Raw genomic sequence first — 24,956 nt, forward strand, 5'->3', positions numbered from 1 at the left:
TCTACAGATTGTAAGCTCAACATATTTCCACACAAAATTTGAGCTCACCGTTTGCAGGAGTTTGCCTGGGTTTCTATCAACGAAGCGAGAATCTCAACTCAGCTAGGGCAAAATGTCATGCTCCTCACGTATGTCAGCATATTTTATTTACCGTTAGGATTCTGCGCTGTGAGTACATGTACTCTCCGATATTTCAAGCTGTCGCTCTAATCTTGGTGGAAATATTCATTGACACTTTGGGTACTTGTAGGCTCTCTGGGCTATCCCAGATATCACAAATAGCAGCACAAGAACTCCATTTATTGCCACTGCTATAATTGTTGGGCTGATCACCCTTCTTATCACGTTCAACATGGAACGAATCTCAGGTGTGGTAAAGCGGGTGATACAGTACGGCAAAAACGTGATGGTGGCAAATATGTCAGGGGAAGGTGGCCAAAATCAAGGTCAAGACGAGGTGGATAGTCGCAAAGATAGTCCAAAGACGCTTTTTGGACATCCTATTATGGGCTTTATAAAGACTTCAACTAGAAAGAAAGAACAGCAAAAGCAAAATATGTCCAAGGTATAGTTAGTATGTAATAGTATAGCTAAGGGGAATAGCTCAGAGCTATTAATTTGACATTTGGACGTAACTACAAGATAAGCTCAACTGTAGGGTTGCCTAAGGGACCTACATTACAATATAGATATTATATATACCTGCCGTGTATGACCTAAGAAGTCAGGTCATCTTAAAGGTGCGTTCCCTGGTTGTTAACAAATCAGCACCCCAGGACCAAAGTAACGATAAATATACGGTGATGACTGGATATAATTGGCGTCTGATAGACCAAAGTAGAGACTAACTCAGATATACGAAAGCATCGACAACTATTGCAAATCGCGAAAGTACCGTTAATTACCCTGTGTAGAAAGAATTAGCGATCAATACCATAGATAAAGGAAAGTAGAAATATATATCTCAAGAAGACGAAATTTATGCCGGATTCAGTACTATAACATAGCTATCTGCCTTTCGAGGTGGCCACGCTACTCTATCACGGCCATTCGATGAAAGAAAGAGTAATAAGAAAAGATTTTACCATATCGCGATTCACACATAGACAGTATACATCTCCTTAATTCAGGGAAGGAAATACATAGATTGACAGGGTCATTCATACCTAACCATGTGTTGTTTATAATGACCAGCTATTATCTTGCTATTTTTGGAGTTGAGCCAGTTGAACGAGCGCTATAGCCCATAAACTGTGTGCATATCTATTTCAGCCGCAAACTGGCATCCATTTTGTCACGACTATAGTACATCATTCTCCAAGGCAATTATATCTAAGTTGAAGGCCCTTCGCCAGGTGCCTACTGTGCTTCTAGCAGCGTCTTTTCCCGGCAAGTCAAGCTGGATGTGGATTCCATTTGCTGCAAGCTCACAAATAACAGAAGCTTTCAATTCTAGAGACGGCTTCTTGTCCAACTCGACTAGATTTTCCACCTGAAGGGCTGAAAAGCCGGCTTCTCCCAGTGGGCTGCCCCTTTCCCAGCTGATTTTAGGCAAAACAGCTCATCATTGTTCGATCGTGGTCGATATTTTCATCCATGCCCTTGGGGTACATGATCTAAACATGCCGCCTAGAAGACCCCGGAAGCCAGTTTGCTTACATCTTCCCGAGTCCGATTATATCCAATTTAGCCGCTAGACGAGCCGCAGCTTTGCCCGTCACCCCCGCAAATCATGTCTCCAGTCCCGTTTTTTCTCCCAGATTGCTTCATCGGCACTAGACCAATGGAGATATTGTCTTGTGGGATGCCGTCGTAGGCTGTTTGTCGAGAGAGTTGGGGTGCATGCATCTTCGGACCGGGGGCACATGGTGCGTTATGGTTAATTGGAAGCATACGAGTTAAGGATATGTAATGATATATTAGACATAGAGTAATCGATGTAACCTGGTGGCCCATGTCTGCCTTGGGCACTATTTCTGCACTACGGCAAAGATGGATCATTCGTCATTTCGCTATAGGATATTGTGATCCAGTAGATGGCTATTCCTAATGTCTTGTCACACTGCCTGTTGTGGTTTACCGTGTTGTCTCGTCTCCACAAGAGACAACCCCGTCAACGAGACGTTGCTTAAACACTGAATCGGTCATACGTTCGGGACTTTTTTCTTTCTTTCTTTTTCTTTTATTTTTTTTTTCTTTAACCTCAGTGCCGGAGATGCCAAGACGAAATTAGCCGTGAGCCAGTAAATGAAACATGCCGCTTCTTTTCACATGTACTGGGACCTAAGGGTCCATCAGCCCATGCCTTGTGGCAAACTCCATCTGAGCTGGCTCGGTGTTGCTGGGACAGCAGCATCACCACGTCACGATGGGATTCCAAGGCGTAATGTCTTCAAGAGAAGAGAACGAAGTCCAGGCGGGGTAAATTGATCAATGGTCGGCCGTTCGGCCGTGCGGAGGCTTGACAGCTCTCTGTTGCAATTATCCGCAAACTAATTTATAAAGGGCGGTGACATCCTCTCTAGAATTGAAGAGGCGAAAGTCATCGATCAAACAACTCACACTCATACAGCCTTACACAAGAAGAAGAAGAAAGAACAGGCAAAATTGAAACAATGGTTGCCTTCACTTCCCTCCTCGCTGGCTTCGCCGCCGTTGCCGGCGTCCTGTCCGCTCCCACCGAATCTGTTGAGGTGGAAAAGCGCCAGACAATTGGACCTGGCACCGGTTACAACAACGGCTATTACTACTCTTACTGGAACGATGGCCACTCCGGCGTGACATACACTAACGGTGGCGGCGGTTCATTCACCGTCAACTGGTCCAACTCTGGCAACTTTGTGGGAGGCAAGGGATGGCAGCCAGGCACCAAGAATAAGTAAGTGATGGCACCTTGTATGTCAAACATTGATGCCAGAAGCTAATCACTCTCTTTTCAGGGTCATAAACTTCTCCGGCAGCTACAATCCCAACGGAAACAGCTACCTCTCCATCTACGGCTGGTCCCGCAACCCTCTCATCGAGTACTACATCGTCGAGAACTTTGGAACCTACAACCCATCCACTGGCGCCACCAAGCTGGGTGAAGTGACATCTGACGGCAGCGTCTACGACATCTACCGAACTCAGCGCGTCAACCAGCCCTCCATCATTGGAACTGCCACCTTTTACCAGTACTGGTCAGTCCGCCGCAGCCACCGCTCCAGCGGCTCGGTCAACACGGCCAACCACTTCAACGCCTGGGCCTCTCACGGTCTCACTTTGGGCACCATGGACTACCAGATTGTTGCCGTCGAGGGATACTTCAGCTCTGGCTCAGCTTCCATCACTGTCAGCTAAGGGATTGGCGTGACAGAGAGAATTAAGATTGGGAAGTTTATGAATGGTTCATGGGCTTCACTTTGAGTATATGGCGAAAACGTGCTATAAGATTGACTAGTCTCATTTCACAAGGGAGAAAATAGCACAAATTAGTGTAGTCAAATGAGAAATGAATCTTTAAATGTTGTTTCAGGTTGATCCAAGAGCCTCTACTTTTGTGTCATAAAGACCGGTCCGATGATAATGATGTAATGTTCCACGCAAAACACTCTCCAGTCTCCCGTCATATGTACATAAATCGCGAGTCTAAAAAGTCAGTATAACTGGGACTATATCGGAATAGAGGGCCAGACGAAGCCAAAATGTCGAGATACGGGCTTGGATGGGGATTCCTGGGCCGGGTCTCTTGTATATCTAGAGTTTGTATTCCATCCACTACCTATGTAGGCTCCATCATCGATGTGTCCTAGTTACATGTATTCACATCATTACTCCACGTTGACTAGCTGTGTTGCTCTATTTCGTACCCGGCTTTAATCAGTGTCTTCATCGCGTCCTGTCTTGTATTTTTTTCCAGCCACTTAAGTAATGTCGTCCCAAGTAGTCTCTCTCACTTGAAATAGAGGAAGCAGCTGCTCGATGGGGGTGATTCTTTATCTATTTCCCAGAGATTGCTTTGCTGATAATACAACAAGCGTCGGCCCTTTAGAAATGTCGACACTACAGGTATACGCGGCCCTTTTCAAGTTTTTAGAGGAGACTGGTGGCCCATCTGAAGACCACCAAATAATATCCATGGATTGGTTATTATCCCATCAAGTACATGTACGCAAGTTCTGTATACAAATTAGGTACATTTGGCGGCAAAGCCAACAGCAGGTTGAGGGCCGCATCCTCGGGATTCAAGGCGTAGAAAACAGATGGAATTGATGATGTTGCGATTGCGTATTTCTACGTGAGATGGAAATATATCGCTAGGCACTTCTATTATCAGTGCTTATTTCCTCTTGTCTATCAGTGGCCACCTTGATAGATGCCTGTTGTTGGTACAGTCATCTACATCTACATGTACCTATACCGAAGCTACTGCCAGGTGCTCTTCAGCGTGGAACTCTACTATCAAGGTACCTACAAGGTATCCGTTATAGACACCAGCTAGGAGATACTTCCGGTCTGTCCGAATACAAATCCACTAAGCCCATGCAGTGAATATGCCAATATATTGATTGACATTCCATCTACATCTCAGCTTTAGATGGGCTACGCATATAATTACCTAGGTATGGGAGAATATACCACACCTTGTACCAAGTGAGCTCACCTTTCAAACAAATACCTTAGGTAGGTGGGTAGTACCAAAAGACTGAATTTCGTAGGTACTTGTAGTGATACCTGGAGAGATAAGGTTAAGGCACAGAGGGCGCTACATGTAGGTACCAAAGCATGAAACAGAGAAGAGCTCGGTTTTAGCAGGATGACTTGCTGGGTACCCGCCGTCACTCACATCCACAGCAGGCCCATCAGGTATCCCAGGCGTTGCCCACTAACTGCTGCGGGTCATAGATGGCCCGAAAGGGCTTCCCAGCAAAAGAGATCCGTCATCCAAGGCAAGGTAAGGTACTCCGTACATGTAATCACAATCACAATCACAACGAAACAAGGTTTCGCGCCTAGCCCTTGGACTTTGTCTCAACATACACCTTGCATCAACGTTCCGTCCCCCCAGAGCGCGACATCCAAGTACGGCGCAGGTACACCGAAAAATCGCAGCAAAGAGCAGCAAAGAGCAGCAAAAGAGCAGGGCGCCCATTTTCGTATTCTCCAGGTCCCCTTCCCTTCCAGCCATGCCTAGCGCATAAAATGGGTTGAAACTTATGCCCCGGCCCGACCTTGTTTGTTTCTTCCCTCTCTCATCTCTTACAAATTGAAGACCAGACCACGACGCTGCTCTTCCCTGCTCTCTCCTCTCTCGCCTCCTCCCCTCTTCCTCCTCGTCCGCCTCGTCGCCTCTCTCCGACCGCCGGAGACACGCGTCGCGACTGCAAAAGCGCTGCCTCGGACGCCAGAAGCGCTGGTTAGCGAGCAACAGGCGAGTCAGCCAGCAGCAGCACCCACTCTGGCAGGGTTTGGACAGCAAAACAGCCAGTAAGTCCGCAGCACCCCCAGTCTTTGCCTGTTAGTCTTGCTTAATATCAAGTTGGCTTGATCTGTTCTGTTCTGTCCCGTCCTCAGCCTGCATTGCATTGCATCGTTGCTACATCCATCCTATCCATTGCATTGCATTGTTCCCCCTCAATCCAATCACCAGCTCTTTTCTTCTTCTTTTTTGGCGCAGCGTCCATTCATTCGTTGATTCAATTCAATTCCCCCCATCCAAATCCATCGCACCACTATCAATCCATCTCCATCTCCATCTCCATCTCCATCTCCCGCTCTCCTCTCCCGCTCTGCCTCTCTCCATCTCTCTCGGGTCGTCGACTCCCTCGGCGGCCGCGCGGTTTTCGCGAACCTGCCCCGACCGCCCGAGTCAAAAACCCACAATGGCTAATCGTAAAGCCCAGCGCGAAGTCAGCAATCTCTTCGAGGACCTCGGCCCTTACTACAGCCAGCCGGGCCGCCGCGACATGTCGCAACGAAATCGGAGCGGCCGCGGCTCCAACCGCAACAACGGGGGTGCACACGGCGAGGAGGTTCAGATATGGGATGAGGCCAAAGCATCGTTCAACGACCTCATCAGCGGCATCAATTCGGACAATGACAACTTGGGCCAGCTCGTGGCCATGGACAAGCAGGCCGGCACAATGGACTCGGACAGCGTGCCCACCGACATGATGAAGCAGATGGAGGAGCTTTGCCGATCCGGTGTCAAATTCTCCGAGGACAATATTAACGCTGCCAAGAACCTGATGGAGCGCCTCAAGGTGGTGAGAGCAGTTGTCGTGGCCAAGGAGCAGGCCGAAGCGCCACCCACCGGGCCATCTAAGAGATCCACCACCAGGGACAATGCTGCGGCTGCCTCTCTCTACGAATTTAACGGCGCAGACGACTCCCCAGTACCCAGCCCCATACCGAGCTCCTCTCGAAAACATGGCGATCGAAGCAGCACCCGTGATAGCATGCCACCCAAGGCGGACAGTGTCGAGCCGCCGGGGTCCATCAGCGGTGCTGCTGGCTCGACGAACAAATCCAAGATACTCTTCTCCAAAGGCGATGAGGTAGCCTTCAAGCCCAAGGCTGCCAATGGCGAGCAGACATCTGACTGGATCCTGGGCGAGGTGGCGCAGGTGCTCGGCGAGGGCAAGAGTCGGCGGTACAAGGTTATCGACATTGAGCCGGACGATCAAAGCAAGCAAAAAGAATACCGCTCCAGCGCCAGCAGCATGATTCCCATTACACCGGAAAGCCAGGCCAGCTCGCTTAAGGATTACGAAGCTGGCCATGTGGTTCTTGCCCTTTATCCCCAGACAACGACGTTTTACAAGGCCGAGGTTCACAGCATGACATCAACGGGCAAGGTTGATCTCAAGTTTGAGGGCGAAAACGATTCAACGACCCTGCAGCAGGTGGAGCGGAGATATGTCATCGAATACAGGGTCTGAGTCCCGCCTACCTCTTGGCAGATGCTCTGATTACATTTCCAACCGGAAGATTTTTTTTTTTTTTTCTCGTCCTTTTTTGTTTCCTGTTGATGTCGAGCGTCCATGATACATCAAATCTGATACCAGGATATGGAGTTGTTTTGGCAACGAGCCTATGTATGATTAAGTCTTTTTATCCCATTTTTCCAGACAGGAGAGCGGCGACGCTCCGTACGGTGTTCAGGTTTTCTTTGACCAGAAAAAAAAAGGGTCCTGACGAATGGATTAGAACGGACAGGGGCAGGAGTTTTGGTGTTAGAAGTAGGATTGCATTTCTTGCTTTTTCTTTTTTTTTCTAACTTATTGTGTAACCTTTATGAATTCAAAGATGCTCTTTGAGCTTGAGTGCTTCACTTGCTTTCCTTTTTTTCCCGGACTATATACATTTCAATGCCTGATATGTGCTTCTTACTTATTGATATATACACAAGAAACAGATTACAAATGATGCAATGATGCCAAGCGGCTCTCGAACCCGACGTCGTTTCTTTTACTGGATCTGCTTAATGTACTGGGGGCCCTGGCCGCTCGAGCCAAATGCACCGGAGCTGATTGTGCCGTGAAAGTTGGTGTCGAGGGAACCGTCGTCAGCCTTTCGAGAGATGGCCGTCACACCGAGAGCACCATTCTGATTCGTGACAAACAGCGAGCTGCCATCGTTGCTGATGCTGAACATTCGGGGGGCAGTGCCTCCTGAGGAGACCGAGTTGATCCAAAGAAGCCTCAAGACACCGGCACCCTGGTCAATGATCTTGATGTGAGCAATGTTATCCGTCGCTTGGCCGGTCAGGCGGTTCGACAAGTACAGGTCCTTGTTGTCGGGAGAGAGCACAAGCTCGCCAGCGCCGGCACCGGCGGGCGCCACGGAGTTGGGACCAAAGGTGTTGAGCACCTGGGTGGTCTCAAACGCCATGCCCGTGCCGTCGTTGGTGTAGGTGACTCTGTAGGCGATCACGACGTTGCCCATCTCGCAGACCAGGAAGTAGTGGGTTGCCTGGGCGGCACCAAAGGGGTAGAAGACGCCGTGACGCGGGCCGGCACCGGCGGGCACGACGGGGAAGCGGTTGACAATGTTGAAGGCATCATTCTGGGAGTCAATGACCAGGATGGAGTCGGTGCCAAGGTCATTGGCCAGAAAGAAACGGCCCGTGGGGTCGTTGACAGTCTGGTGAGGGTGAGGAGCATCCTGGCGATCCGGGTTGGGGCCGAGGGGGCCGGTGGACTTGATGGATTTGATGAGAGTCAGGCCCCCGTTTTCAATGTTCCAGACGTCGATCTTGCCAGAGCCGTAGCCGGCACCCAGCATGCGGGTGTTGGCCTTGTTGACCTCGAGATGGACGACACCACTGGAGCCCTGCTTGTTGGTGACTTGCTTGATGGTGTTGCCATTGACGTCGATGTTGTAGAGGAAGGTGTTGGAGGCAATGTCGTTGACGGCGTAGAGCGAGTTTGGCGGGACGAAGGCGAGCCACGAGGGATCGGTGTTCTTGAAGGACGAGTTGAGGGTGGTTGTAAACTTGCTGCCGTCGTACGTGGCCAGATAGATGTGCCCGGAGTTGGCATAGACAACTCGAGCAGAGGAGGCGGCCTCAGCGGTGGGAGCCGCAAGGGCAGGGGAGGCAGCGAGAGCCGCGGAGAGGGTTGCTGAGAATCTCATGGTTGTTGTTTTCTTCCTTGCAGAGTGTAAGTGAGAGGATGAGTTCAGGAGAGACGACGGGATAGAGCTTGAGTCACAGATTTTATAAGAAAAAAAATTGGGATACACACCGCTTACACAGATCAACTCGTATGTGACTTGTCCATGCTGTCAAGGCGACATTGAACCTGCCGTGTCCGGACTGGTGAGCTTTTCGTCATTGAGCTGTTTCCTTCTTCATTCGCACATGGGTGCCGCCACGGTGTTTCACATGCCGCGTTATGCTTATTTGGACTTCTGGTCTGCAACAGGCAGCGTCCGAGGATGGCTCCAAAGACCGCTCGAGGCCGCTTCGGCACTACTCCATGTGAGATCGTGAGGTGTAGACATGATAGCGAGCTGCCGGATGGGGCAGGTGAAGGTTGGAGTAGAGCCGAGTTTAAAAAGAAGGTTGGGCGAGTTTAAAATAGAAGTTGGGATTTGGAGTGTTTGTAATGTGTGGGGGGTTGAGTTGAGTTGGTGGGATTAGATGGGGGGTGGTTGTGGGATTGAGTTGTCAACTGGATGTGTACATATATGTGGATAATAGGGTAGGTGGGTTGGTTATGGTGTTTTGGGAGTTAAAACAGGTCTACGGTGTGTGGGCGAATATGCCGTGGATATGAATTAATAATTTTAATTTATTAAAGCTCAATTCAATGTTATAAGAAACAAGAGAAAAAAATTGCGTTGTTGAGGCTTTTTGGGTTAGTTGCGTGGATATCATGTAGGTGCTCGTATATGTCGTTTGTAAGCTGTAGCTGCTGAGTTGAGTTGCTCTCGTTGTGCTCGTACAGTATTGATGACGGCACCTACCAATCGAGGCTAATGCAATCAATATTGTCGTGACAACTGCGTGCAGGCTAACCTACAAAGCTTGGCGAGAATGCTAAAGCTAATGTTAATCCATGCCATCCATGCGACTGGACTGCTAATATTAGCTAATAATGCGAGGGCTCATATAAATCAACCTAATGGCTCCAGATCCAGTCCCCTTTACGAGTACTATGTACAAACCCCCCCAGAATATTTGATCGTGCAATTTGAATTCCGTTGATCTACTCCGTACCTGCAGCGCTGATAGACTAAGTGGAATTGCTGTGTCCCCAGCGCACTTGTACCGGTACCTGAGCCTGTGCCACCCACGGCCGGTCCAAAACAGCGACGAGCGGAGATTATCAGGCGGTTACCCCTGAAAATTGGCTGCAGCCCAGCTCCACTGCCGCCATTGGGCCATTCCCCTAGCGGCGGGGGGAACAAGGCTAAGGTGCTAATAACGAGCTGTACCTGTACCTTACTGGGTTAGGCAGTGGGATTGGTGGCCTGTAGAGGGCAGCTGGGGAGCCCGTGAAAATGCGCTGTGCCTGTTGATGCATTGCGCACTTGCAGCCCATCAATCCAATTTTGATTTGATTCTCCAGGTAGGTACCTGAATCGAGTAGAGGACACCTCACTTCCAGTGCTAGCCCTCCTTGTACCGGTACCCCTACGGGCCCTGTACCTGTACCTGTACTTGTGACCTGCAGAACCACCCGCGCCGAATCCACACGTGCGCGTCGCATCGCATCAATTCAATTTGGGCTTCCTTCGTCCCTCCTTTGACCCCAAAATCGCCAGCAAAGAACGAAGCTCTGACTTTTTTCGGATCGCCCTTGGCATCGCACTGCCGCTTTGACGTCTTCTGTCCCCGCTCTCCTTCTTCTTCTCTCTCTTCTTCCTTTTTTCTTCTTCCTCCTCATTCTCTTTTGTCGATTTTTTTCTTCCCCAACTCGTGCGGGCTTTCGTCATCGATCCCCGTTCTGTCCACGTTCCTTTTTCTTTTGCGGTTTCGCGCGCGTTTTCGCCCTCGCAAAACCCCCCGTCGATACGTTTTGGCTGTCTGCGATTTCCCTTTGCGCTGCTGCAAATAGGAACTCATAGTGGTCGCTATTCTCGTCAGCTTCAGGAGCTCGAGTGTCACGTTTTCTTGGTAGGTTTTTGACCTGAAATACAGCACGACGCAGCATCGCAATCTCGCCCTTGCCTTGCCATGCGCTGTCTCTCGTCTCTCTTCTTCTGGCTGTTTCTTTGTTGCCTTCAGCAGGAGACGGAGGTGGGGGGGAATAAAATGAGGCTTGGCTGCACTGCAAGCCAAACGCGTTTGTGTTGAACCTGTCTGGCTGACCCTTTTGCTAACCTGAATGTGTTGCTCCCTGCATACAGATCCGTTTCATTCTACCTGACTCTTTTTTTTTTGCGACGCTGCAAGCCCCTCCCTCCTTTTTTCCCCTCTTATCTTCCCGCGATCTGCGCATCATCTGCCTTCAACCTCCTTTCCTCCCACGCCGCTGCGCAATCGAAACAATTAAAGAGACGCTCCAACAAGATCGAATCGTCGAGAATCAACAACAGATACCGCAATCATGGGTGGCCAACTTTCCAAGGTTATGAGCAAGATCTTCGGATCCAAGGAGATGCGACTGCTGATGCTGGGTCTCGATGCTGCTGGTAAAACAACAATCCTGTACAAGCTCAAGCTGGGCCAGGATGTCACCACCATTCCCACCGTCGGCTTCAACGTCGAGACCGTCACCTACAAGAACGTCAAGTTCAACGTCTGGGATGTTGGTGGCCAGGACAAGATCCGTCCTCTGTGGAGGCACTATTTCAGCGGTATGGGCGACCCAACGGCGTCTTGCTTTTCAGCTGGGTGAGCGCTAATGTTTTTTTTCAATCCAGGCACTCAAGGTCTCATCTTCGTCATTGACTCTTCCGACCGCGCCCGCATGGACGAGGCCCGACAAGAATTACATCGCATCATCAATGACCGAGAAATGAAGGACAGCCTGCTGCTGGTATTCGCCAACAAGCAGGATCTCAAAGAAGGTGCGTCATTGTGTTCTCTCTCTCTCTCTCTCTCTCTCTCTACCTTTATTATAGGAACTTGTTGCTAACGTATATAAACAGCCATGTCGCCCCAGGAAGTCACCGAAGCTCTCCAGCTCTCCAAGCTCAAGGACAAGGTCTGGTACGTGGTGCCCAGCTGTGCCACGACTGGTGAAGGCCTGCTCGAGGGTCTGGCCTGGCTCTCCAACAACGTCAAGGCCCCCGCCGCTCCCGTCAAGAAATAAAACGATATACAACCTTGTCCTTTTGGTTTCGCAAAAACTACGACGCTTAATGGAAATCTTTCAATGATGCATACAAACCCCCCCTGGTCCCCGCTTACGGATCTCCCGCCCACCCATTAATAATTTTTTGTGTTGGGACTTGCACCCCAGTCCCGACGGCTACGTCCTTCGTCTGACAGCCCATTGCTCTTACTCGAACCATGGCCGGTTTCTCGACTGGACGCGCTTTACCGTCGCTGTATAATTTCGCCAGAGGAGGAAAGAGATTGATAGGATCCGGAGACGGAAATGAGATATAGGAGCGGAGGATATCAAAGGAGGAGAGGTGATGGAACCGTGCTGTATACCATGTCTTGTTGCGGGAGGGACAAAATTCGTCTGTGCTTTTCTAACGTGGTAACTTTTTTTTGTGTGTGACTTTTTTGTCTCTTCTTTTTTTAATTGTCTCGCCAGCTTCGTCTTATTTTGAAGCGCATATCTTAGCATCTTTTTTTTGTTCCTCTTATAACGCAATACGCTTTTTTTTTTTTTTTAGTTAACGTTCAAATACCCCGTGCTTCTTTTATTTTTCTTGCATCTTCTTCCTACGAGAGTGAGAGAGAGAAAAGAGAGGAAAGCAGCACAAGAAGGGGCGAAAAAAGGATGGTGGAAGAAAAATGTTGCGGGATAAGGGAGAGTTGGAAGGGAAAGAGAAGAGATGCTGATGGAGGTTGAGAAAGGAGGGGGAGGTTGTGGGGAGTGCCTGTGAAAACATACTATGGCTAGTTGAACCCTTTTTTTTGTCATGTACACTTAATGTAGGAGAACTTTTATCCATCTACTGTTTTATCCTGTTCGTTGGTGAGTGTTTCTTTGGGAGGGCACCTTGATGTGTGCGTCTCGTTCGTTAGGTTTTGTTAATTTTCCTTGAGTCTAGAAATATCTATATATTCTTGGGTGGATAATCCACATGTCCTATTGAAAAACAGTCGTGAAACAGAATGCCGATCTATATAATAAAGGTCAAGTTTATCATCAAGATGAGAGGCTCAATAACGTTGTAACAGCTAGTTCAAGAAAGGTTTATGCCTCGGCCTTTATACTACCGATCTATAATACTAAAACATGCTATTCCTTTGCCAACGCCTTGATTTGCCGCCGAATCCTTGAGTCGTCAAATGCCCCCATTGCGCCCCTTACACTGATATGAAACGCCATAGGAAACCCAATGTCTCTAACCACGCGATGCTTGCTCTATGCATATTCGCTCTTGTCCCAAAGCAATCATTCCTAGCTAGCTTGCAATTACTGTTTTCATGCGTGAAAACACAAACTCCCCAAAGCAAACAAAATCTTCTAAAACCAATCAATAAAGACCCCACCCGCCATGGAAAGAAGCCTATTCCTTCATACGCTTGGCCGGCCGCAACAACGTATCGTCTGGAAGACCGCTACGCTTAGTGCCCGGCAGGCTGCTGGTGCGGATGTCGTTGTCGTCCTGGCTGACGCGGCGGTGCGGATACTCAACCTTGACGCCCTCGAAGCAGTTTGAGCTGACGCGGTCGCCCGAGCTGAAGAAGACGGACTGCAGCGCCTGCGCGGCCGTGAGGCGCTTTTCCGGGTCGTACTCGAGGAGGCCTGCGAGGAGCTTGTAGCCTTCGGCGCCGAGCGACTGAAGCGCAGGCTGGCCGTTGGGGCCCGACGCGGCAGCTCCGGCGCCCGAGTTGTTGTTGATGGTGCTGTAGTACCACTTTTCGAGGCTTGACGTGGGTGCGTAGCCGCGGCTGGGGGGGTTCTGGTGGTGGCTGTGATGGTGATGGCTGTGCGAGCTGTGCTGCATCGCCGACAACGTGTTCAGCTGCATGTACTCAGGCATGCAGGTAAGCAGGGGCCATCGTTCCTTGGTCGGCATGCCCATGATTTCGGCAATTTTGTGCATCTGGTTTCTCTGGAATGGAACCGTCTTCTTGCTATCCATCTTAGCCTCCTCGCCTTTAAAGATGGGTCGTAATGACAGCAGCTCGGCGAAGATGCATCCTACGGCCCACATGTCTATGGCGGGAGTATAGTGATACGATCCAAGGATGAGTTCCGGTGCACGGTACCAAATCGTCACGACAACTTTATCACCGCTGAAGAGTGAATGCAACGGTTTGTCGAAACGGCGAGCCAGACCCAAGTCTCCGATTTTGACCTCTCCGCCAGACGTAACCATGATGTTGGCGGGCTTGAGATCGCGGTGCAAAACCCAGTTTGTGTGAAGATATTGGCAGCCGTTGAGGAGCTGGAACATGATGCTCTTGACTGTAGCTGGCGGTATCGGGTGGCGTGGCTGCTGGGTGTGGTGGTGGATAATCTGTAACAGGTCGTGCTCGGCGTATTCAAAGACCATAAAAATGCACTTGTCCTCGAGAATAATCTCTACAAGCCGGATGACGTTTGAGTGGCGAAGCTCGCTGCAGAGGCTCATCTCACGGATGGCGCTCTGCGAGATGCCCGTGTAGCTGACCTGCTCTCCCTCCTTATCAGGCTTGAACTTTTTGATGGCTACTTCGATGGGTGCCTGTCCGGAGCCGGATGTGGGCGTGAGGCCGCTGGACGTCCGGACAACGGCAATGCCTTCGCCATTACCGGTTCTGCTCACGGCTTTGTAGACACGGCCATAGGTGCCACTGCTAATGAAACCAATAATGCGGTATCGCTCCGTCACGCGTGCTTTGGGCTGGTACCCAGCCGACTGGTCGCGGCCATCTGTATATAGGCGGTGAGCGGATGAAGAGGAAGAGGAAGACGATGCAAACAAATGATGCGATGACGACGAGTGAGGATAGCCTGGCCTCAGCCTCAGAGGCATGGCTGAGGGATCGTGCGATGCTAGGGGAAACGAGGGCTATTTGGGATTTGAATGCGTTGTGGTGTGAGGGTGTGTGAGAGTGAGAGAGGGAAGAAGAGGGCAAAGAATAGAGACTGAGATTGAGACTGGGACTGGGACTGAGACTAGGCGCGCGTGGTGGTGTGTGGTGATGTGTTGCATGTGCGTGTGGGTAAGCAGATGGAGGTTAATGCGAGCTTAGATGGCTGGTTAAAAAGAACAGCCTTGCCAGATGACCCAGATCGGGTATCGTGTAATATAAACCCACGCGGGTCTTGGCACGGGTAAGATTATCTGACTAGCTGGGCTGGCAATGAGAAATAAATGGGTATGGCCGGGATGGGGCGATGTCAATACGCCCCGGAAGTAGAGCGTGAGAGTGAGAGTGAGAGTGAGAGTGAAAGCGAGAGTGAAAGCGAGAGTGAAAGAATCAAGAGACGAGCAATGGAAGGGGGCTTGACATGGTAAAGAAAAATATTATGCGAGTGAGTGGCTCAGCGAGGCGGGAAAATAAAAAAAGGGGAAGAAAGCAACTTGTGGCGAACTTGCTGCCACTCTGGCGGATGATATCGTCGCTTGACGATTTTGGGTATGTACTTGTAGATGATGCCACCAAGAATAGCAGCACATGCCGAACGCCGCACAAGATGGTGAACAGGGACAATCAGAAACAAACAAAGCACCAGAAAAGAGGGCACGCGGTGGGTTGTTCCAAGGTGGACCTTGAGTGGGTAAGGACGAGGGCGATAAACAAAAGCCGTTGGCCAAGCGGCACGTTGGGATATGCAGACCAGACCAGACGGGGAATTAAACCACTACTTGTACACCGGAGGCAGACATGAAAGAGAAACCTGGAAGAGAGTAAATAAAGCACACGCACCTTCAAACGCCGCCAGGACGCTCCGCTTGGCCGTATGGATGGCCCTTGCGTTCATGACGCTGGCAGTCTTTGCGGTCCCGGGCCCAGATCCCGTCGACGAGCTTGTCAGATTCATGTCCTTCCTTGATGGCTATTTCGTCGAGGCGCTATTATCCCGGCTTCCCTTGCGAGCGAGACGCCACGGCCTGTCAGCATGAGCAACGGCCAGGTCGATTCGATTCGATTCAGAAGCTCTTGTTGGCCTGTGAGCGGGTGGAGCAGCCAAGGTAGGCAAGTATGCACGCACCCACACGATACGACTCAAGGGCTCCGTTTAGTGACGGAGTTTGCGTCAAGCCTCTGTCTGGACTGATCTCAGATGCTGCGAGCTAGGCATGCGGCATCTGGTCGGGGGATGATACGTGGTTGATCCGTATTCGCACGTGGCTAGACGGATTGATTGGGCAGAAGCGCAAATCGCGACGGTGGTGAGAGAGTGCTGAAATAAAGGAGGACGAATGAGATGAGGAATTTCAACTGAATACGATGCTGTCTTTAGCCGGTGCGGAGAAGTCCGGTGGTGGCGACAAGCTGAGAAGCAAAACAGTCAGTAGACAATGTTGGAGAGATTGGGGGTACGTTCTCGAAGGAAGAGTGCTGGAGCGAATGATGAAAGATGCTAATAGATGTAGAGCGCGGCTCGTGATATGCAGAAATGGTGTTTGCGATTAATCCAATTGCAGTTGCTGTTGCATGAACAAATCGCAAATCGCAAGAATATCCCGATGGAAGGTTGTAGTTAATGCCGAGATGTAGGCGCAGCCGTGGCAGATGACTAAGCAGCCATGGTGTAGCAGGTACATCATGTTTCAGTGTGAACGGCCTACTAGTCTAAGATGAAGATGAAGCGAGGAATGCCTTCATTTCGAGAAGAGCCTAAAAGAGATGGGGGTGGGGGATTTATCTAGACAAAATTGCCACTAAAGGATCAAGGATCAATGCATTGCTGCATATCGAGGGTTGGGACCACAGCCCAGCCTTGCTTCGGATGGCACCGTCACCAATCAGAGTAGAGAGCCAAATATCAACGTCTTTTAATGCTTCATCTAGCCGTATGTATAAACAATAACATCTCGCACAACTCATCTACCCCCCTACACGCACTCATCGCGGTCCGAGCTTCTCCAGAGCCCGCACTCCTTGCTCCTCCCACTCGGCCTTGGTCACCCACATGGCCTCGTTCTCGGCCATGATGTTAGCCAGCACGGCTCCTCCCAAGAACACCATGTGTCTTCTCCGAGGAGGGTCCTCTATGCGCACCTTGAACTTGCTCAGGCGTTCGGGGTTGCCCTGGAGCGCTCGCGTCAGCCACAGCTGCTTCAGCTCCTTCTCCAATCGTGACGGGAGACCCGGGTACATGCTGCTGCCTCCAGACAGCACAATTGCCTTGAACAGCGACGCTCGAATGTCCACATCGGCCGACTGGATTGTGTTGAACAGGAACTCGCCCAGTCCGGGAGACTCGTTGTCCACCAGGTGAGGCTGGAACAGACACTCGGGAGCCTCGAACCGCTCGCTTCCCACGCGGATGACCCGGCCATCGGGGAGAGTGTAGTCCTCAACCAGCACGGTCGTGTCTTCGCTCAGACGCTTGTCAAGCTCCAGGTCGTATGAAACGTAGCAGAGCTTCTCCTTGATCTGGCGGACCGTCTCGAAGTCGGCGGTTCGGTTGAGCGCGTAGCCTCGGCGCAGGAGCAGCTTGATCAGGTTGCGGGTGACATCTCGACCGGCGACATCCAACCGCTTGGTAAGGTGATTCAGCACGACGGATTCGTAGACGGGAACAATGTGGGTGACACCGTCACCAGAGTCGACGACAACGCCCGAGCTCAGACCTGCACAGTTTCACCGTCACGTCAGCGGCATGATCGGTGACAAAAGGTTGGGGAGGATGGGAATCGTTTTACCTTGTGCGTATAATGCAAGAACAGCCTGGATGGCAACATAGACTCCACCAAAGCCATACCTCTCAAACATGACCTCGCACATCTTCTCTCGGTTCTTTAGGGGATTCATGGGCGGCTCGGTCAGCAGGATCTTCTGGCCCTGCGGGTTGATCTGGAGCTTCTCGAAGAAGGTGTAGTCCCAGAGGTGCTGCATGTCCTCCCAGTTCTTGACAATTCCGTTCTCCATGGGGTAGCTGATCTGCAGCATCGTCCGGGCCGCGGCCGCGTCGTCACCGCACATGATGTCCTTGATGATGACATCGTTGTCTGTCCGCTCTTCGGAACGCAGGATGGGTCGGCCGACAATGGACGGGTACTGGTGCTCGGGGAAGTTCTGGGCGGCGTATCCGACCTTGAGGAATCCGGTACCGCCGTCAAGCACTGCGAGACATTTGCAGCATTAGCAGAGGAGCGAGGGGGTTCCGCCGGTGCTCAGGAGTAGGAGTAGGGAGAAGCTCAGCAGCAGCTACAGCTACAGCAGACGCAGCTTCAGGGCAGCTCCGGGGCTTTTCAGCGGAGGGCTTCAGTGCGTTTCCACGTACCGATGGGAGGAACCATGTTGGCGATGTGATCAATTCGGATTCGGCGAGGGAGGGCCGGTGTTGGGCGAAGCTGTGGTTTGGTGAGGAGCTGGAGACTGGAGGCTGGCACGAGTGTGGAGGCGTCGTCAGTCAGTTCGTGTCTACCGACTAAAATGACAGTTGAGCCACATACATGGTGGGGGTGCTTCAGAGGCTTCAGAGGCTCTCAGAGGGTCAGGATTGTCGTCAGAGGCGGGCGTTGCGGTGTCACGTGATACCCCGCAGCGCTATCAACAGCTATCAGCAACTGCTACTGCCACTATCAGCCATCAAATCAATCCACTGGAGGCTTCATCGACGACTCCATCCTTGAATTACTAAGTCATTGACCTCTCGTAATTTTTTGGCTTCTTTCTCCTTATCTTCTTCATCTTTCTCAGCTACTTCAATACATCAATTCCTTTCATTCATCTCCCCAGCATTTTCTCTTTCTTTCTCTCTCACTCTTTTCTCTTCACTCACTCATCCTCGATTACAACTCCATCTACATCTCCAACCGCAACAATGCCTCCTCCTCCTCCAGTCGCCTCCAGCATCAACATCCTCCTCCTCAACCCCAATTCCTCTCGCGCCATGACCCAGACCATGGAATCCGCTGCCAACTCAATAGCAACCTCTCTTCTTCCAGTAATTCCGCAAGCCCACCCATCGTAGCCCGCCAAATTGCCTTCCTAGCTGACTCTCTCGAGTCCGTATCCATCAGCACATACACGGCCCCAGCGCCATCTCCGGCCAGCATCGACAACGATGAAGACGTACAGGCCAGCGTTGATGCCGTTTCCAACGATCCAGAGTTCAAGCCCGAGGGATACGATGCCGTGCTTGTTGCGTGCTTCAGCGTTCACCCCCTAGTCAAGCAACTTGCTCATTCACTGAAACCTATTCCCGTAATTGGCATCTTCGAAGCCAGCATCCTGACGAGTCTATCTCTGGTTCCCCTTGTTGAACAAGAACAACAGAAATGGGGCATCGTAACAACAGGTGCCTTCTGGGAGACGCACCTCTCCAATGGGGTCGCTACCTTTCTGGGCCAACCACTGCCTGCTGCATCTCCTACATCATCTCCGAGCATCAGTGATGACCGATTCGCCGGCGTCTTCTCTACCGGACTCAACGCAGGCGACTTTCACACAATCTCACAGGAGCAAATCAATGTGCGCCTCAGAGAAGCTACCAAGCGGCTGTTGTCCTCGGGAAACGTCACCTGTGTCGTCATGGGCTGCGGTGGCATGGGAGGCTTGCAAGACATGATTCGCAGCATCATCGTCCACGAATACGGTCAGGACAGGGCCAAAGATGTATCCATTGTAGACGGAGTCCAAGCCGGCGTGCTACAGCTACAGCAGACGGTGCTCAGCAGGCGAGTCTTTAGCGTAAAATAGGGCGGCTCGTGTGCGACTTGAGCGCAATGATACATGTACACACTTTGTTCTTCCCTCGACTTGACTTGGCTTCCTTTACCCGCCAGCCTTTTCTTTTCCCTTGTCGATATTGCGGTGTGAAAGCGTTCCGCAAGTACATACATTCTTGATAATGCTTGGCCAGCTTATATCTGTGTACGGCTCCCAAACGCATGCATACCTGATATGCATCTTATATCACCTACCACCTCCTTTTCCGTTCATTCTCTGAGTAGCAAACAATACGAATACAACCCGAATTCTAAATCATGCTGCGTCAAACCCTCGCTCTAATCATACTTGTAGACTAGCTGTGCTTCTCAAACACAGCGTCGTCGGCTTTATTCCTGCTCCCAGCACCTATCTGGCACTTGACGCCTGTCTCTCATATGTCTTGGACCATCTCATCCTTCCCAAAGTACTGCCGAAACGTATACTTTGCCTTGTTGTACACGTCGTATTACCAAGCCTTCATCTGCCGCCTCCCCCCTTGTTTTACCTCCACACCCTCATACAGCATCTAGCTCTGCCTTGCCTCCTCCCGACGATATCAGATGCAACTATCCCTTGCCATCTATCTGCACTACCAAAGGGAACAACTGCTCAGAGAAAGGAGAGAAGGGATAGAGAGGGGTCTCCTTGTTGCTCCCACCTGTCGCTTCATCATTGCACAACCTCTCGTAAGGCACAGAGTTTCTTTGACACTTCGCTCCGTGTGCTGGTCATCCCTATTTATACACACACATCCCCTCCTCTCTGGCTGCCCCTCTTTCAATCAAGACAGTGGGAAAAAAAGACTCACGGCAAGCGACTTGATCTTCCAAAGAAAACGCAGCAACCCCAAGGAAGTGAAACAGATGGTGCTCTTGACGGCGCATGCCGTGTAACAAGCCGTTAGTACATGTAACCATGCTCTCTCATGCCTTTCTTCCATCATCCGTCATCCCAAGCAGCTCTGGGATATTTTTATTGGCCATCTTACGACTGTTTATGAAATGAAATGCCCTCTGTATTATGTCTAAGTACATTCTGCGAAAATCTCTATTTTCCTATCGTCTGCCATTTGTATATGGCGTCTCCCCGGTGATATTCATGGTACCTCTGGCTTCGGTCAGAAGGGATTCCACAAAATGTAGCCATAGCCACTGTATTACATCCCCTCTCCCTTTCACAAGAACAAGAACAACAAAAGAAGCAGAAACAGAAACAGAAATAAGGAAAACAAAAAACCCTCATACCATACACAAACCAATCCCATTAAGAGAAGTGAAGAGAACCAGATGCGTAATCTACTCCCAGGAGTCACTCTTAACGAGCTGCCTCCATTTTCTTCCGGGCCAAATTGATCTTTCTCCGTCGTGCTTTTGTTCTCTCCCATACCAGCTTCCACAACTATTGCTTGGTAACATGATCTTTCCTTCAACTTTTTTTGTCATCGTGAGAATGCTTTTCCAGTCGCATAGGGGTCAATGAGGTACCAAGGAATAAAACAAAGAGAATTGTCAAAGTAACATGAGTCAAACAAACACAAATAGAATCGCGAACACAACAGCAAAACAAAAATTGGCAGACGCAACAAAAGAAGACGACGAATCCAAGCAAAGCAAAACAAAACAGACATATGGAATATCAGCTGTGATTAGAGGGAGAAGCATCAGAAGCGAAGTTCCGCATCTGGTGGCGTATCTGCATATGCTGCGACTAAAACATTTGCGCAAGCTAAACGGGCCAATGGAGTCCGCCCCCAGAGACGCAATGCAACCGATCTTGGTTTCTGGTGTTTCTGAGCCCCCCCCAAAAAAAGCCGAGATGGAGGGGGTGATGAAGGGGGGATAAAAAAAAAAAAAGAAATACCGTCTTGGCTTTATCTGGTTGGGCGGGTGGTTTTTTTTGGGTGGCCCCCCCTGAAAATCGTTTGGCTCCTCTATCGAGAGACGCGAGGTGGCTTTGCGCCTCCTGCGTGGATTTGGCGAGGGGGCTTTGCTATTTTTGTGTGTGTTTCTTGTTTTTTTTTTATGGCTTTCAAGTCGTTCATCTGTCCCCTTTCGTCATTTATTTCCAGGCTATTTCTGCAAGGTGCCTATTCGGAGTCCACATGAGAAATGGACGAAGCCGGGTGATGGTTTTAGAAACAGAGCGTGCTCACAGCACAGATCTGATGAAAGGGACGAGTGAATGTAAAAGAGAATTAAAATAGAAAGCAGGCAGTTAAATCAATGGAAAAGAGAACCGCAAATTGCAAACAAAAATAGTACAAGGAGAAAGCCTCAAGAGCAATGCAATAACAAAAGCACAGTCTTTTCACAAAGACGGAGTAGAATCTCGTCCGCTCTTCCACTTCTAAGTCCGCATTCCGGCCTTGCGGTCGTTCTCATCGCTGCTCATTGCATAACCCGAGTGTCCGTGGCTGCTCGTCATGTTGTAGCCCCCGAGATTTCCCGTATACGTGCTAGCATAGTGTCTAGTCGTGTCGGTGTACTTGTACGTCATCTCAGGAGCCGTCATGCGTAGCGGCTCTTCAGACGGCGCCATGATTGCGTCGAGAGATGAGTTTGCAGTTGTCGGGTACTCGCTGCGGAGGCGCGAGTTTGTCGTGGTGGGTGTGGGGTACGAGGACAGGGGCGAGTTCTCGAAGCTGGTGTAAGTGGTTGCTGCTTCAGAGAGAGCAGCAGGAGAGGAGCTGCCGGTGGAAGACTGAGATGTCTTGCTGTAGGCTGAAGAGATGGACTCTGCTCGATATGGATGCTGCTGAGGAGCGCTGGCCATGGGCCGCGAAGAAGGCGTGGGCAGCAGTCTCTCATTGGGGAGCGAGGCAATGCTCTGGTAAGCAAAACCGGTGTTTGCCTCGACTCCGGGGGCAGGACGATGTACCATCGTCGTTGTTGTGGTGGCCGCTGGAGGACCAGCAGGATAGCCATAGGCTGTCTCCGGCTCGACATACAGGGGCGTGCTGCCTCCTGATGGCTTGTTTGAAGGAGGATTCGAGCCCATGCGATAGCCCACCATGTAGGTGGCATCGTGCTGCGGAGGGTACGACTGCTGATACACCGAATACTCGATGCTGTTGTCGTCGGTGTATCCGTTGGACCATCCCGACAAGGGATAATACTTGCTGCCATAGGCGTAGGTAGAGGCAGGGCCGTTCCTATACGGCAGGGCCTCACCGCTGGGCATGCCCATGGGTTCCGGATATGGGGACGGCAGAGTAGTCGTTGGAATAGGAGACACGACCGAAGATCCTCGGGCTTGGAAGTTCCGAGCAACTTCCAGGCTGTAGGTGAACTGCTCGTTCTTGAGATGGGTCTCGTGAGAGGATACCTGGGTTGGAGAGAAAACAGTAGTTAGCAATATGTCGAATCAATACATGCAAGAAGCAACATCGCCATCTTACCCTGAGGAACTGGCATGGCTCGAAGCCGGCATTCTTGCAGTTCAGGCACGGCTGGCCATTTCCACTGTCTCCCGTGCATCGGATCTTTCTCTTGCGGCATCGCATGCACTGCCGTCCACATCAAGTCAGCAATCTTGTCTCTCTCTCTCTCTCTCTCTCTCTCTCTCTCTCTCTACCCGTAGTCCTGGGATATCAAAGGGGGAGGGAGAAGCAGCTTACCGCAACCGCGATCCTCTTCCGCTGGGTGTTTGACTCTTCGGTTGAGTCCCGATCACTCATCATGCCGCCTCGCGAGTCGCTGTGGTAAGAGTTGGATCTGCGGTCCGCGTACGGCGTTGCGTAGGGAGAGATGCCGCCGCGAGGAGAAGAGTACCTGGCGTGGTTGGAGGAGTGGGCGCTTGAAGAACCCATGATTGGAGGATTCAAAGAGTAAGGTAGCTATCTATGGTGGCGTAAATAGATGGTGTGTACACCACGTCTCTTCTGACCTCCCGAGTCAAGTATCTGTTTCGAGATCAGATGAGCAAACACGCAGTCTCTTCAATACAGTCTTGCTGGTAGACGGATACTCCTCTGACAGGCTGATAGAGAGATTAGAATAGAGAGAGAGAGAGAGAGAGAGACGGGAAATGACGGGTCTGACGTCTTGTGTCCCCTTGGGCCTCAGCAGATATGACTCGGTGATGCTGGCACCAAGACAAAAAGGCAGAGTCTGAAGGCTGTGTCTGTAGTCTGTTTTGGTGGCGAATCAGAGAGAGTTCCGTTTGGGGCAAGGCAACTTGGAGAAGGCAGCCGGGTGTGAAGGGTTCGGAAAAGGCAGATGAATGAGGCAATCTGGGGAAATGGAAGAAGGAGCAAAAAAGACAAATGGGAATGAAATGAAAGAATCTAGAACAAGAGATCCGGGACGAAAGAGCTGTAGTTCCGGAATAGTTATACATTATCAGTACGTGCCCGCTCTCTCCTCGATTCCACAATTTTGCCGGTTTTATTTTTATATTTTTTTCATCTTGTTTGTTTGCTTGCACCGTCACCCGGCCAGCTCATCCAATTATTTTCATCCTGTGCCTTTCCCTCACTGACTCTCTTCCTCTCGCCATCGCAGCACCTCAACAAAAAACATCTGCCAGAAAAGTTACCACGGCCGCAGATGCTGCCGGTACACAGCAGTTGACAAGCTCGTAGGCCTTGTCATCCCCCCCAGATGCTCAAGTTTCTGGTCAGGGCTACGCAAGGGAGTGGAGAAGCTGTACCAGGATGGCAGAGAGTTGCGGGAATCAAAGGCTTGATGCAGATCTATACATCTGTACGTGTTCGCTCAATCCTTGTTCTTCCTTTGCCGACAATATACACACGTGGGTGAGGACCCTCTGAATCGATCTCACCGGGTTCTCGGGCCGGGCATCTGTTAGCCCCCTTTGGCCCTGGCCGTCTGTAATCTCAGAGAATCTAGATTAGATTCCCCCTTGTAAACCATGTCTTGCATAACATGTACTAGTTAATAGTCCCCCTAACTCATCTTTCTCGTTCTATTTCAAGTTCCTTTCTCTGCCCTGGCCTTTCCGGAGGGGCGTGTAAGTGGCCAAGGTGCTGAATACGGTCAATGCGTTAGTATACAAAACACTCCTCTTCCGTGAGATACCTCGTTTAAATCCAGCAACAACCGTCCGGTCTATTCCAAGAACGGCTGTATACGGGCGCATGAGCGAGCCTTATCATATCTCTCAGGGACTTGAAGAATACGGGGTTCACGGAGGATATTGGGTTCTTTCATGCAGAGGTTTGCTCACCGGTCCACCTTTGTTTTGCTTTGCTTTCCTTGTTTTACCATACAAAAAAAGATGGGCCGTGACCTCATGCCCAGCGCAAATAGTCGAGGCCAGCCAAAGATACGCGCTCATTGCATCGTAAAACTGCGGGCCATCAAGGTCATCAGGTATTGTTACAATAACGTAGCGGTCAGAGTAAATAAGATGCAAGTTATTGTCCTCTGTGCTACTCCGCATAGCAGCCTGCAGAAGGCCCCCAAGGAATGTCCCCAGCTCAACGTCGTACAAGGAGCCACCAACTTGTTTCCGCCAAAAAGTACAAGTCGCATACGTAATGTACCTGCCTTGATACATG

The 24,956-nt window shown here is 50.6% G+C and overlaps 9 protein-coding genes across 9 annotated transcripts; 5 read left to right on the forward strand and 4 right to left on the reverse strand.

Moving 5' to 3' along the window:
- Nucleotides 1-2,550: 2,550 nt before the first annotated feature.
- Nucleotides 2,551-3,512, forward strand: TRIVIDRAFT_72838 (glycoside hydrolase family 11 protein; the record flags this gene model as incomplete). Its single annotated transcript, XM_014104616.1, has 2 exons — nucleotides 2,551-2,878; nucleotides 2,940-3,512. The coding sequence occupies 2 exons, from the start codon at nucleotides 2,616-2,618 to the stop codon at nucleotides 3,337-3,339; spliced, it is 663 nt and encodes a 220-aa protein (XP_013960091.1).
- A 2,349-nt stretch (nucleotides 3,513-5,861) lies between these two features.
- On the forward strand, nucleotides 5,862-6,920 carry TRIVIDRAFT_32689 (uncharacterized protein; the record flags this gene model as incomplete). The annotated part of the gene is made up of 1 exon (XM_014104517.1): nucleotides 5,862-6,920. One exon carries the CDS (start codon nucleotides 5,862-5,864, stop codon nucleotides 6,918-6,920), a length of 1,059 nt encoding a protein of 352 aa, XP_013959992.1.
- Nucleotides 6,921-7,455: 535 nt separating this feature from the next.
- TRIVIDRAFT_117753 (uncharacterized protein) lies at nucleotides 7,456-8,562 on the reverse strand (the record flags this gene model as incomplete). Its single annotated transcript, XM_014104518.1, has 1 exon — nucleotides 7,456-8,562. A coding segment is annotated over one exon (1,107 nt), but the record flags the coding sequence as incomplete, so codon positions are not given.
- A 1,695-nt stretch (nucleotides 8,563-10,257) lies between these two features.
- TRIVIDRAFT_177774 (uncharacterized protein) lies at nucleotides 10,258-11,286 on the forward strand (the record flags this gene model as incomplete). The annotated part of the gene is made up of 2 exons (XM_014104519.1): nucleotides 10,258-10,603; nucleotides 10,837-11,286. A coding segment is annotated over one exon (287 nt), but the record flags the coding sequence as incomplete, so codon positions are not given.
- On the forward strand, nucleotides 11,037-11,744 carry TRIVIDRAFT_55119 (uncharacterized protein; the record flags this gene model as incomplete). The annotated part of the gene is made up of 3 exons (XM_014104520.1): nucleotides 11,037-11,286; nucleotides 11,353-11,499; nucleotides 11,581-11,744. The coding sequence occupies 3 exons, from the start codon at nucleotides 11,037-11,039 to the stop codon at nucleotides 11,742-11,744; spliced, it is 561 nt and encodes a 186-aa protein (XP_013959995.1).
- A 1,378-nt stretch (nucleotides 11,745-13,122) lies between these two features.
- Nucleotides 13,123-14,577, reverse strand: CDK8 (uncharacterized protein; the record flags this gene model as incomplete). The annotated part of the gene is made up of 2 exons (XM_014104521.1): nucleotides 13,123-14,286; nucleotides 14,332-14,577. 2 exons carry the CDS (start codon nucleotides 14,575-14,577, stop codon nucleotides 13,123-13,125), a joined length of 1,410 nt encoding a protein of 469 aa, XP_013959996.1.
- A 1,954-nt stretch (nucleotides 14,578-16,531) lies between these two features.
- TRIVIDRAFT_79414 (uncharacterized protein) lies at nucleotides 16,532-18,018 on the reverse strand (the record flags this gene model as incomplete). Its single annotated transcript, XM_014104522.1, has 3 exons — nucleotides 16,532-17,349; nucleotides 17,422-17,841; nucleotides 18,003-18,018. The coding sequence occupies 3 exons, from the start codon at nucleotides 18,016-18,018 to the stop codon at nucleotides 16,619-16,621; spliced, it is 1,167 nt and encodes a 388-aa protein (XP_013959997.1).
- Nucleotides 18,019-18,545: 527 nt separating this feature from the next.
- Nucleotides 18,546-19,423, forward strand: TRIVIDRAFT_62469 (uncharacterized protein; the record flags this gene model as incomplete). Its single annotated transcript, XM_014104523.1, has 2 exons — nucleotides 18,546-18,668; nucleotides 18,731-19,423. The coding sequence occupies 2 exons, from the start codon at nucleotides 18,546-18,548 to the stop codon at nucleotides 19,421-19,423; spliced, it is 816 nt and encodes a 271-aa protein (XP_013959998.1).
- A 2,370-nt stretch (nucleotides 19,424-21,793) lies between these two features.
- TRIVIDRAFT_13061 (uncharacterized protein) lies at nucleotides 21,794-23,243 on the reverse strand (the record flags this gene model as incomplete). Its single annotated transcript, XM_014103796.1, has 3 exons — nucleotides 21,794-22,759; nucleotides 22,833-22,940; nucleotides 23,052-23,243. Coding segments are annotated over 3 exons (1,266 nt in total), but the record flags the coding sequence as incomplete, so codon positions are not given.
- Nucleotides 23,244-24,956: the final 1,713 nt, after the last annotated feature.

The sequence above is a fragment of the Trichoderma virens genome, assembly GCF_000170995.1.
Source record: "Trichoderma virens Gv29-8 chromosome Unknown TRIVIscaffold_3, whole genome shotgun sequence".
NCBI classification, from domain to species: Eukaryota; Fungi; Ascomycota; class Sordariomycetes; order Hypocreales; family Hypocreaceae; genus Trichoderma; species Trichoderma virens.